This window comes from Helianthus annuus, chromosome 10, assembly GCF_002127325.2.
Source record: "Helianthus annuus cultivar XRQ/B chromosome 10, HanXRQr2.0-SUNRISE, whole genome shotgun sequence".
Lineage (NCBI taxonomy): Eukaryota > Viridiplantae > Streptophyta > Magnoliopsida > Asterales > Asteraceae > Helianthus > Helianthus annuus.
In genome coordinates, this window is record NC_035442.2 from 153,250,914 (window position 1) to 153,262,224 (window position 11,311).

Below are 11,311 nucleotides of genomic sequence, written 5' to 3' on the forward strand. Positions count from 1 at the left end.
ATCAGTAAACATTTCCAAAATCCATTTCAACTTCAATTAGGGAGGTTATGTAATCATCAAAGTTAGTAGGCTTTTAAACTTAGATGACCTCCTGAGTTGATTATTGGGTTCATTAGAAGTTTCAATTTTATGGATTAGCTCTTGGTTAGGTTGCTATCATTTTCATTCTAAGTTTGTAAGAGTTGGTGCAGTATAGTGTACAAGAGGTGTAATCGGAGTTAAATTCGGAGTGAATTTAATGACACTCTTCCCCCCGCCTCTTGTATTCCTTGCAAGTCATAATAAGGACTTTGACTGCTCCCACTAACCTTAGAAATCTTTAGGAACTCAGCATGCTTAGGGTCAATACTTAACGACCAACAAATTCTAATAGAGAAAACAAATTAATGACATTAGTCGTTGTAGTTTCTCTTGTTGAGGATTATGTTAGTTTAGGTAAGAAATCTAAGTGCGCCCACAATTAAGCAACAATGAAACTTTTGTAAGAGTAGCATTAGATTTAAGGAGATAAGGTTTGATTGAACAGTGTCGTGATGGAGCGATGTCTTGTGCAAGAGGTGGAAATTTAAAATTTTCAATCCCCCATCTCTTGCAACTATTGCAAGTTATTATTAAGACACTTAATGCTCCCACTGATCTTTAATATCTCTAGAATGCTACAAGAGAAGTTTCAATGAGCTACGTGACGTGGGAACCTATCACATATACGTTAGACTTTATTTGATTTCTTTAATGTCCAGATATCATAAGAAACTTTAAGGACATATTTAATAGAAAAACTACATATATGAATAGAGTTCTTCTAAGACCGTAGGCCATATGCGACAAAATTTAGATACAAGTTGATAGTCTTTCAAATTATAAATGAATTACGTCTGAACATTCCATTTGGAATAAGTTCCACGAATGTCAATGAATGACTTATGATGGACCCATACTTATTCCTTAAGCCAAGTAATATTTAGGGCTGTAACGTCATGATTTAGAATCACTGAAAATGAGATTAGATGAAAAAATCATCCTCATTAACCATGTTATGATTTCTCATGAATTTTGGTTCTAATGGATGAAATTTATAAGTCTCATTTTCCTTTTGTCAAATTCTCATTTGCATGATGACAAAAGTTGTGAAAAAGTAAGGTATCATCTAGTTTCATCACAGTAATGTTTCTATCCAGATATTCAGAACAAATAAGATGAGAATTTAAGATAAGTGTGACTTTATGTTGACTATGCAAACCTCACAACCTTCATAACATTGCTTAATTATGATACTATATCATGATTAATCAGAATATATAAGGTATCGAAAAGCGTTGTTGGAAGACTGTTCATTATGGTTCTTATAGTCTTAACATTTAATTTTGTCACTAACTCTCATGTTAGTTATTTGTCGAGTTCTGGTAAGGAAACGTATGGAACTAGAGTTAACTAATCATGTGTTAGTTGGAATATTAAAATTATCAGACTTAAATATCATTAGTAAGTTACTATCCAATCAATTTATCCAACTGTTCTTTAGAATAATGGATAGTCTCGTTGCTTATGCCTAGTCTAATGACATAATTATGCAGTGAGATTTTCCCTTGAAGAACCTTAACGTTGGGATTAGCACTTGTAATTTGTCTATGGACCTTAGAACAATCCTCTCTTAAGGTTTTAGTGGTTGTAAGGTGAATAACATCTTATTTTCCAGTTTCAAACATTTATGTCTATGTACATATGTTGCTTATCAACACACTCGTTATACTTTGGTACTTTTGAGTGTTATAGCTGATTTATAATGCATCAAATTGTACAAATGAATAAAAAACTTAGTATGTAATGTACTGGAAAATGTACTTATTTCCATGCGTAAGCCCTTAACTTTACGGGTCATGGTATTGTACATTATAATATATTCACATATACCACTTAACCTTATAATTTATAACTTTAAATGAAGACATGCACCTTAGGAGTTCTTGTGATTATTCCACAATTATAGATTAGTCTTAGGAAAGACTTAATCTGGAATAACCTTTTAGTGATAGCACTTATTCTTGATTATCATAAGAGACATCATATTCGATTTATCCTAATCATCATGCTCTACTTTTCTTCTGTAGTGCTTTATCAGAAGAGAGCAATAGAATTATCGTGTCTTAAGAGATAATCAAGGATTTAATTTTAAGAGCTAATTCTTATAGAAACTTTAAATAAAGCAAAACATTTTAGGCTTAGGAATTAGAGTGGATGAGATATAGATTTATAGAAGAAAATTATAGTTAGTAAAATTATGGGCACTAAGAATAAGGCAGACAAAATGATCACAAAATTAATTGAGGATCATTAATATAAGGATCATTATGTGAAGAGGTTGTGATATGTCTATTACTAACATCAAAATAATAGACTACTTAAAGTTCTACTTAAACGAAGACAAAACAGCTTTGGCCATAAGTGTAATCATTTAAGCATATGTGCAAAGTGGTTGTAACAAATCAGCTTTGGCCAGAAATTGAGACAAACACTTTAGTTATGCACTTGTTGAGTATGCCATCTATGAATGAATTAGATCAGCTTTGGCCAGAAATAAAGACATTCATGCTTATGATGCACACACAACATAGCTTTCGTAATACTTGGATGATAAGTAGATGCATCAAGTCAGCTTTGGCCAGAAATGATGCATCAGAAGCTCATTCAAGTAAAGCCATTTTGGTTTTGTAAAACATTATTTGATCCTCATTAATTAACTAAATAATTACAAAAACCAATCATTTAATAGCAAACCACCCGTTAGCGCGGATCGAACTCCGCGGTGAGTTCGCTGGGGGTTGCGGGGAACAGCGTGCCCCCGCCCGGGGTTCGGGGCGGGGCCCCAAAAAAAAATTTTTTTTTTTAGTTCACATTTAAACAGCTTAAAATAATGAGATTTCGAGTCGCAACTACGGTCTCGACTAATGACGTTATGGTTGCGAGTCGCAACTACGGTCTCGACTAATGACGTTATGGTTGCGAGTAGCAACCTCATGGTTGCGAGTAGCAACCTCATGGTTGCGAGTAGCAACCTCATGGTTGCGAGTAGCAACCTCGTGTCTCGACTAATGACGTTATGGTTGCGAGTAGCAACCTCATGGTTGCGAGTAGCAACCTCATGGTCTCGAGTAATGACGTTATGGTTGCGAGTAGCAACCTCATGGTTGCGAGTAGCAACCTCATGGTTGCGAGTAGCAACCTCGTTAACAGCTGTTAATTGTGATATCATAACCGAAAATTCGAAATCTAAGGGATTAAGAGATATTCTTTCCTGTTTTAAGCTGATCTAATTTTGTCAACAGATTTCGAAATTGTAATCTGTTTATCTTTTAACAGTTTTCTAAAAAAATTTAGAGCACAAAATTAGATCAAAACCAGGAAAAACACTTAATAATCCAAATCATATTCCAAATCATAACAGAATTTTCGAATTTTCACATGAACATGATGAACCCTAATCATAAAAATAAAATTCTGGAACCCGAAACCTGAAAATTTTTTAAGACTTCTAAACAGATTTCGGTTGTAAACATAAACCCAGTTAAAATCGAATGAACATATGATTATTTTTTCACGAAAACAAAGATCTCGAGTCGATACTCATGACTCGAAACCGGCTGTTAAGGTTTTAAAGGTTTCAAAATTCCGTTTTCCAAGTTTCAATCCCAGAATTATGGATACGAAAACAGAACTGACTAATCAACATATGCTCTGATACCACATGTTGGTTCAGTTCTGTTTTGAGCATGAAGGAAAACAATATAAATCATACCTGTCACAGCATAGTGCAGAGGAGAATCCAGTAATGGAGTTCGACATGCTTGTCATCTTGATCTGGTTCCTCCTTAGGGTGCTAACTGATGATGGGGACTTAGAAACCGAAAAGGGTATCGGTTATGGAGAGGAGGTTTCGTGATGATGTTATGGCTAATGGGGTGTGTGAATTGTGTAACTGAGTAACCCTTAAACCTCCACATAACTCTTCTTATATAAGCACCCAGGAGGAAACCTAATTAGTTGCTAAGGGTAATATGATCCATCAACAATTACCAACTAATTAAATAATAGGTTCTAATATATTTTGATCTCTATAATATGTAAATGATTAAGATGACTATAGATTAAATATTAAACATAATATATTTAATCTTACATCTTTTTCTTCATCAAACATTAGTTTTGTGTGAAGTAGAATCATGTGTTGTACGTGACTTTTTATCCAGCAAACATTAGCTTTCTGTTAAAGTAGAATCATGTGTGTAGTGTACACGAGGGCATATGGGTCTTTTCAGTCACATAAAAATGTCTTTCAGTTTAAGAAAAAATAAAAAACAAAAAGTATTAATCCATAAAATATCTCAACAACCCACTTGATATTTTGATGAACGTCTCAGCAATTATTACTCACCTAACATAACACACATATAGTAATCAAAAACAGCAAGACATACCGGAACCATTTTCTTTTTCATTAAAACTTCAACCTAATCTAAAATTCGAACATAGCAACCGAGAACAACCGAGGAGAACAGGTCAAAAACATTGAACACAACACAACCACAAGTAAAAATAACTTAAACAGATCCCGATAATCTACAATTCAACACTCTAACCTAACACTTCACCACTTTCCTTCAGAATCACCACCACCCCTGGAGTAACGAGACCCACCATCATTCCCACCATATCCACCGTCACGTCCACTACCACCATACCCACCGCCATATCCACGCTCACGCCTCTCACCTCCATAACCACCACCACCACCTCCACCATACCCACCTTCACGGCGTCCACCACCGTACCCACCTTCACGACGTCCACCACCACCGCCACCGCCACCGCTGCGCGACTGTGCCTCATTCACGGTTATGTTCCGTCCATCTAAACTCTGGCCGTTCATCCCTTCAATAGCGTCCCTCAAAGATTGTTCGTCTTTGAAGGTAACGAAACCGAATCCTCTAGATCTGCCAGTCTCCCGATCATTGATGATCTGAACAATAACAAAATTAAGTTTAAGTTAATCTAGTAAACACTTGTATATAAATATGGACAAAAACTGCATTATGAAATATCATAAAATCAATCGATCGATCGTCTGTCTCTGGAAAGAGAAGAGGATGAACGTACCGTTTTAGATATGAGTAAAAGTAGTAACAGTAATAGTAACAGATCAAGTAAACCATAGTAACAGTAACAGTAACACAGTAACATGTGATTTGTCAAACAAAGCCGAATCAGGATGGATCCGAATCCGAACTTTGCGACAAACGGACCTTCGAATCGAGGACTTCGCCGTATTGACGGAACGCGTCTTCAAGTGAGCGGTCAGTTGTGGCCCATGCGAGGCCACCGACGAAACATCTGTACTCAACGTCAGCGGAAGCCATTTGTGGATTGAGAGGATGCTTAAAGATAACAGGAGAAAGGGGTGAGGAAACAAGGTAGGAGATGGTGGGTTTAAATAGGCGAAATGGGGAATTCAAGTTGACCATGGTTTGCTAACTTGCTTGAGGTGCGTAGTGCGCACCCGGCTGCCATCAATTTAACCATGGTTAAGGGTATTTTTTTTGATATAAAACTCATTAACTTCGGTCTTGCAACATTTAGATATTTATTGTTAGATGACAATCAAATATCTTTATTACATTGCTTTTTTATTTTTGAGTAAACTGCTATTTTGGTCCCTGTGGTTTGGCCAGTTTTGCCACTTTAGTCCAAATCTCAAACTTATTACATCTGGGTTCCTGTGGTTTGCATTTTGTTGCCATTTTAGTCCAAACCTCAAATCAGGTCAGATTTCAAAAAAAAACCTAGTTTTTGTCCTTTTCCTCAGGGGCATTTTGGTCTTTTTGGATTTTATTTAAAGATCTTCATCCCTCTCTTTGCTCTCTGTCTCCCTCTCTCTCTGAACTACGTACACCACACCACCACCACCCCCACATCATCCTCAACCTCCGCCACCGTCGCCGCCAACACCACCGATCTCCGGCCACTGCAACCACCATCACTCTCCACTCCTCCATCTCTTACACACACACACACACAGACACCCACATCCTCCCTCTTCGATTCAGCCGGCAACGACACCACCAGACAACCTCATTCGCCTCGTTTTTCCGGCGACTGGTTATCCGGTGAACCACCACACGCAACCACAACGATCAATCACAATCCCCTGCCCTTCGCCGTCCCCTCCCGATAAACAACGGCGGCAGCACCACCACCACTTGGTGGTGGCGGACGGTACGACATCAGCAGAGCCGCCATGAGCGGCGGAGAGAGAGAGAGATGCATGAGAGAGAGGGAGATCGAAGAGACGGAGCCGCGTTTCAGCGGCAGCGGCGACGGAGCCGCGTTTCAGCGGCAGCGGCGGCGGAGCCGCGTATCAGCAGCGGCGGCGACAACCCTGCTCCGTTCGGGTTGTTTCTATTTGGGGCAAGGTCAGTTCCGTTCGGGTTATGCGGTGGTGGGGGTGATGATACGGTGGTGGTTTGTTCTTGTTCGAATCTTTTGAGGGTTTTATGAAGATGGGTTGTTTGTTCTTGTTCTTGAATTTGTGGGTTTAGGTTTTGGGTTTGGTTTGGAGTGATTGGAAGCAAAGGGGTTTTGATTTGTGGGGATTCTTGGTTTGGATTCTTGTTTGATCTAACATTTGATTGGAACGACGGATGGCGGTTTCTGCTGCTGCGGCGGTGGATGAACGGAGAGGAGGTGGTGGTGGTGGTGTTCTAGAGAGGGGAGAGAGAGAAGAGAGAGAGAGGTTGTTTAGAGAGAGAGATAGAGAGAGTGCAGAGATATGGGGTGTTTGGGATTTTGTTATATTTTTTTCATTTATAAAATATAAAATGACCAAAATGCCCCTGAGGAAAAGGACAAAAACCAGGTTTTTTTTAAATCTGACCTGATTTGAGATTTGGACTAAAATGGCAACAAAATGCAAACCATAGGGACCCAGATATAATAAGTTTGAGATTTGGACTAAAGTGGCAAAACTGGCCAAACCACAGGGACCAAAATGGCAGTTTACTGTTTATTTTTTTAACGGAGTTTAAACCTACCTCAATGTTCAAGCGAGTCTATTGAAACTGGATGTCAATCGTTCATACTGATTTCAATGCTCTAGGCCTAAGTCACTCAAAAACACCATCAAAGAGTAAACCCACCATTGAGTCAGGTTTAAACTAGAGACCTTAAAGATCTCAAACTCTTACCATTAGGGGTGAAGAAACCTTAACCGTTAACCGAAATTAACTGAAAATTGAACCGCCAACGAACCAAATTAACCGACGGTTATTGATAATATTATTTAATTAACCGATATGTTCACAGAACCAAATTCAATCAAGGCATCCTCTTAAAATATATTTATTATCAAATTATTGTATAAAATTTGACTTATTTTATACAAATTATTGTATAAAATATATCTATTACATGTTCATCAAGGAATAAAATCAAACTCTATATACATAAAAACATATATAAAAGCATTTTATGTTATATAGTTAGTTTTAAAATGTTTAAAAATAATTATTATATAAAATTTGACTTATTTTATGCATGTGTATGTTATTATTATTATTATTATTATTATTATTATTATTATTATTATTTGTCTTTTTTATTTATATAAACAACTGGGACTGAGATGATAATTTTCTAATATGTTCATTTAGTTTAACTTAGATCAGTTAATTAATCAAAACCAAAACATAACCGAGTCTCATAACCGATCAATCGGAACCGAAGTTTGATTATGATTATGATTATGGTTATGGTTAAGGAAATTCCATAACCAAAGTTAGCGGTTACGGATAATGGATATAGGTAAAAACCGAACCAAACCGTCATTTGCACACCCCTACTTACCATCACTCCCATGTAGAGGTGCACAAACCGGGTAATTTTAATAACCTGTCCGGTTAACCGGTTAATTTGACTTTTTGATTTTAACTGGTTAATGCTTTAACCGGTATTCCTTTAACTGGTCCGGTTAATTACTTTAACCAATTCGGTTAATTAACCAATTATTTTCCATTAAGAGCCGTTTTTTCTTTTTTTTTCCGGTTAAAAACCGGTTAATAACCGGTTCGTATACTGAATATCAATAATAAATTACTAACCTACGGTTAAAAATAACCACTAACCGGTTATTCTTTGAACGGTTATTAGCCGGTTATTTTGTGCGCCTCTACTCCCATGCCATAGGCCAATAAGGCCAATTGCACATTGTGTTTTATATCATATAACACATTTTGCGTAGAGTAATTATAATTTACTTGTAAAGTTCCTCGGGGAATTCGATGGAAAATTTAGTTAATATCGGTTTGATTTGTCATATCATGGGATGTATATTGTTATCAATCTTGTTCATTATGGTATTGGTATGGTATAGACACTTGGTATAACATCTGAAAGAGAAAACATAAAAAAAAAAAAATAAAGTCGTGATATATGGCAGTGGGGTTTACATGCTTTCGGAAACCACTCGGTTGCGAGCATCAAACAAATTTAGTTAGTATCGGTTCGATTTGTCATATCATGGGATGTATATTGTTATCGATCTGGTTCAGTATGGTATTGGTATGGTATAGGCACTTGGTGTAACATCTGAAAGAGAAAACATAAAAAAACAAAGTCGTGATATATGGCAGTGGGGTTTACATGCTTTTGGAAACTACTCGGTTGCGAGCATCAAACAAATTACTGGGAAAGCGAATAGATTGGTGCCTGAGTTTGTATTTTTATTGAACTTATGGGTCCCGAAAAAAGTGGGTATTGTAACTTGTAGGGCGGCGAAAGAAAGGCTTCCTACAAGGTCGGCCGCCAATAGAAAAATTAATGTTGGCAATTGAATTTCATTTTCTGTGACGAGTACATTGAATCCAACGAGTATATTTCTATGTCTTGTCATTTCGCCCAAATGGTGTGGTTAGTTGTGGCACAATGGTGCAAAATCCCACTAGTCCTAGCTTTCAGCATTCGAGATTTTGAGACCTTTTGGAGGTTCCCAACTTTATCTCGGGGTTGAGGAGAAAGAAAAAAGTGATATATGCTATCATCCAGGTTGTAATTTGGTGCCCTTGGAGGATGTGAAATGATATCGTATTCAATCAAGCATCCCCGGACGTCTCGAAGGTGGTGGAAGAGACCAAGTCTCTTAGCTTTCTTTGGGTCAAGAACTGTTCCAAAGAAACTTCATGGTCATGGGGTGATTGGAGGAGCTTTAACGTTAGTATGTAATCGGTTTAGGCCTCGGCCAAGTGGGTGTATTATGTATGTTTCTTTTCACCTTTTCGGCGCCTAACGTCTTGCTAGCATGGCGGAGCTAGTGTATTAGAAGGGGTAGCATGGGCTACCCCTCAATTCCGTCTTCGTATCATTTTTGTAGTGTAAAAAAATTCTGATTTTATACAAAAGATACCCATGATCCAAAAAATTAAATTTGAATGTCTCTAAATTCTTGGGCTACCTCCGTCAGTTTCACTAGTTTGTTTAATAAAAGTTTGTTGGCGGTTAAAAGAAATACTAAAAACTTTGACATTTTTTAAAGGGGTAACTTTATACAATAGTAACCAAGTTTCTAATATGTTCTATTAAAGTCATTCAATCTTTTTTTATCTCTCTAAAGTCACTCAAGTTTGATGTATTGTTCTAGTGTTATGCAATTTATAGGTTACCAGGTTACCTTCATAATATAGCAGGTCATGTTTATATATTAGTTTTTAAACTTGAATAAATAAATAAATAATCATATTTTATTCCTTAAGCTTAAAACATAATACCAAAAATTATTATAATGAATTCGTCTTCTCTGCTAAAACTCTAAAAGCCATTTTTCACTAAAAAACATGGAAGATGTATCATCATCATCATGGTAATTCAAAACGTAGTTTTTATTACTCTCGACACCTGAAGCAAATGTAGACTTCACACCAAAAATCCATCTAAACCTTCAAATTTTACAGTTCTATTTATCTGTAACATCCATCTCATCATTATTTACCCTTCAAAAATGGATTCTAAATCTCAAAGATTCACAAAATTTAAATACAAAAACATCACTGAAATCTCTTATCTTCCCAAAATCCTACAACCCTTTAAATCCCAACTCATAGCACTTCAATTTTCAACCTCATCTCTCTCTATCTCTTCAAGTTTGGTTCCAATTACCGAAATGTTATTGAAATCAATCTCTGAAACTTTCTTTCAAACTCATTACCTAGAATCCTCGCTGCGCATCCGACCCATCAAACATTGTCGGTCTCCTTGTGCCTCTCTCCTGGGTTCCGGACGATAAACACGATAAACAAAAACGAAAAAAACAGCCATGCTTGGTCTCCATCGTCGAAGTTTGGTCGGTCGTTTTAGGGACAGAAACGGCGGCCAGGGTTGAGTTGGGAGGGTCGTGAAAGGTCAGGTGATACAAGATAAGCATCAAAGAAAATAAAAAATAAGAAAAAATAATAATAACCGGTTGACCTGGTAATTACATAGTATTAAAACACTAAATTAAAGTTTAGTTACTTTAAAGAGACGAAATAAGTGTGAGTGATTTAATTGGAACAGTAGACAAACTTGGTTACATTTTTATGACATTTTCCCTTTTTTAAATCGGTGCTACGTTTGTGTTTTGTTGTTTGATGAATGAATGAATGGATGAATAAAACGAGTCTCCGTTGCAGGTAAAAAAAAAAAATACATTATTAATCGGTGCAAAAGGCCAAAATACAGCAAAAACGGGAGCCGCACGGTGCTTGGGGTTAGGTGAAGGTTGGATGGGGAGGTTAAACCTAACCATAGTTAGTTAAGATATTTTGCTTTTTATCAGGTGGGGCCACCTCACGTGCCGACGTGATTTACGAAAAGAGATATTTTCTCCCCAATTTGGCTTACGTCGTAAATGACACTACATGTGCCAATAATATATGTCCCCTGTCACATTTTCTGTTTCGGGGATTCAACTAATTTCTATCTTTTAACTTCTACAAAATCATGTATATATTCATATTCAAAGCAAATATGTAAAAACATTGTAGCAATGTAGCCCAATGGTTATAGAATCTTGAAAAGGATACACCTTCAAGTGCTGAGAGTTGAAGTTTAATTAGGGTTGTTAAATTTGTTCGTCGCTCGTCGCTTGCTCGACGCTCGTTCAGAAATGGCTAGGAAAATTCTCGTTCGATTTGACGTTCGGTTGTAAACGAGCCGCTCTGCTCGGTTCGGTTTGTAAACGAGCCAAGCATGAGCAAAGGTCCGCTCGGCTCGGTTCGGCTCTAATTATTAT

General features: G+C 37.0%; 1 protein-coding gene across 2 annotated transcripts; it reads right to left on the minus strand.

Moving 5' to 3' along the window:
* Window positions 1-4,469: 4,469 nt before the first annotated feature.
* LOC110885981 (glycine-rich RNA-binding protein) lies at window positions 4,470-5,482 on the minus strand. 2 transcript variants are annotated; one of them, XM_022133726.2, is made up of 2 exons: window positions 5,152-5,482; window positions 4,470-5,014 (listed from the first exon to the last, which is right to left on the minus strand). In XM_022133726.2, exons 1-2 carry the CDS (start codon window positions 5,233-5,235, stop codon window positions 4,643-4,645), a joined length of 456 nt encoding a protein of 151 aa, XP_021989418.1. In that variant the 5' UTR covers window positions 5,236-5,482; the 3' UTR covers window positions 4,470-4,642. The 2 variants fall into 2 exon arrangements, with proteins under 2 accessions (XP_021989418.1, XP_021989417.1); XM_022133725.2 differs by having other exon boundaries at window positions 5,298-5,480.
* Between the last annotated feature and the right edge of the window lie 5,829 nt (window positions 5,483-11,311).

What these genes read in the sequence shown, in the direction of transcription:
- LOC110885981 (XM_022133725.2), bottom strand. Translation starts at nt 5,411, where the DNA reads ATGGCTTCCGCTGACGTTGAGTACAGATGTTTCGTCGGTGGCCTCGCA. An exon ending in GCGAAGTCCTCGATTCGAAG is followed by an intron (nt 5,015 to 5,297) that starts GTCCGTTTGTCG and finishes GTTATTGTTCAG; the next exon opens with ATCATCAATGATCGGGAGAC.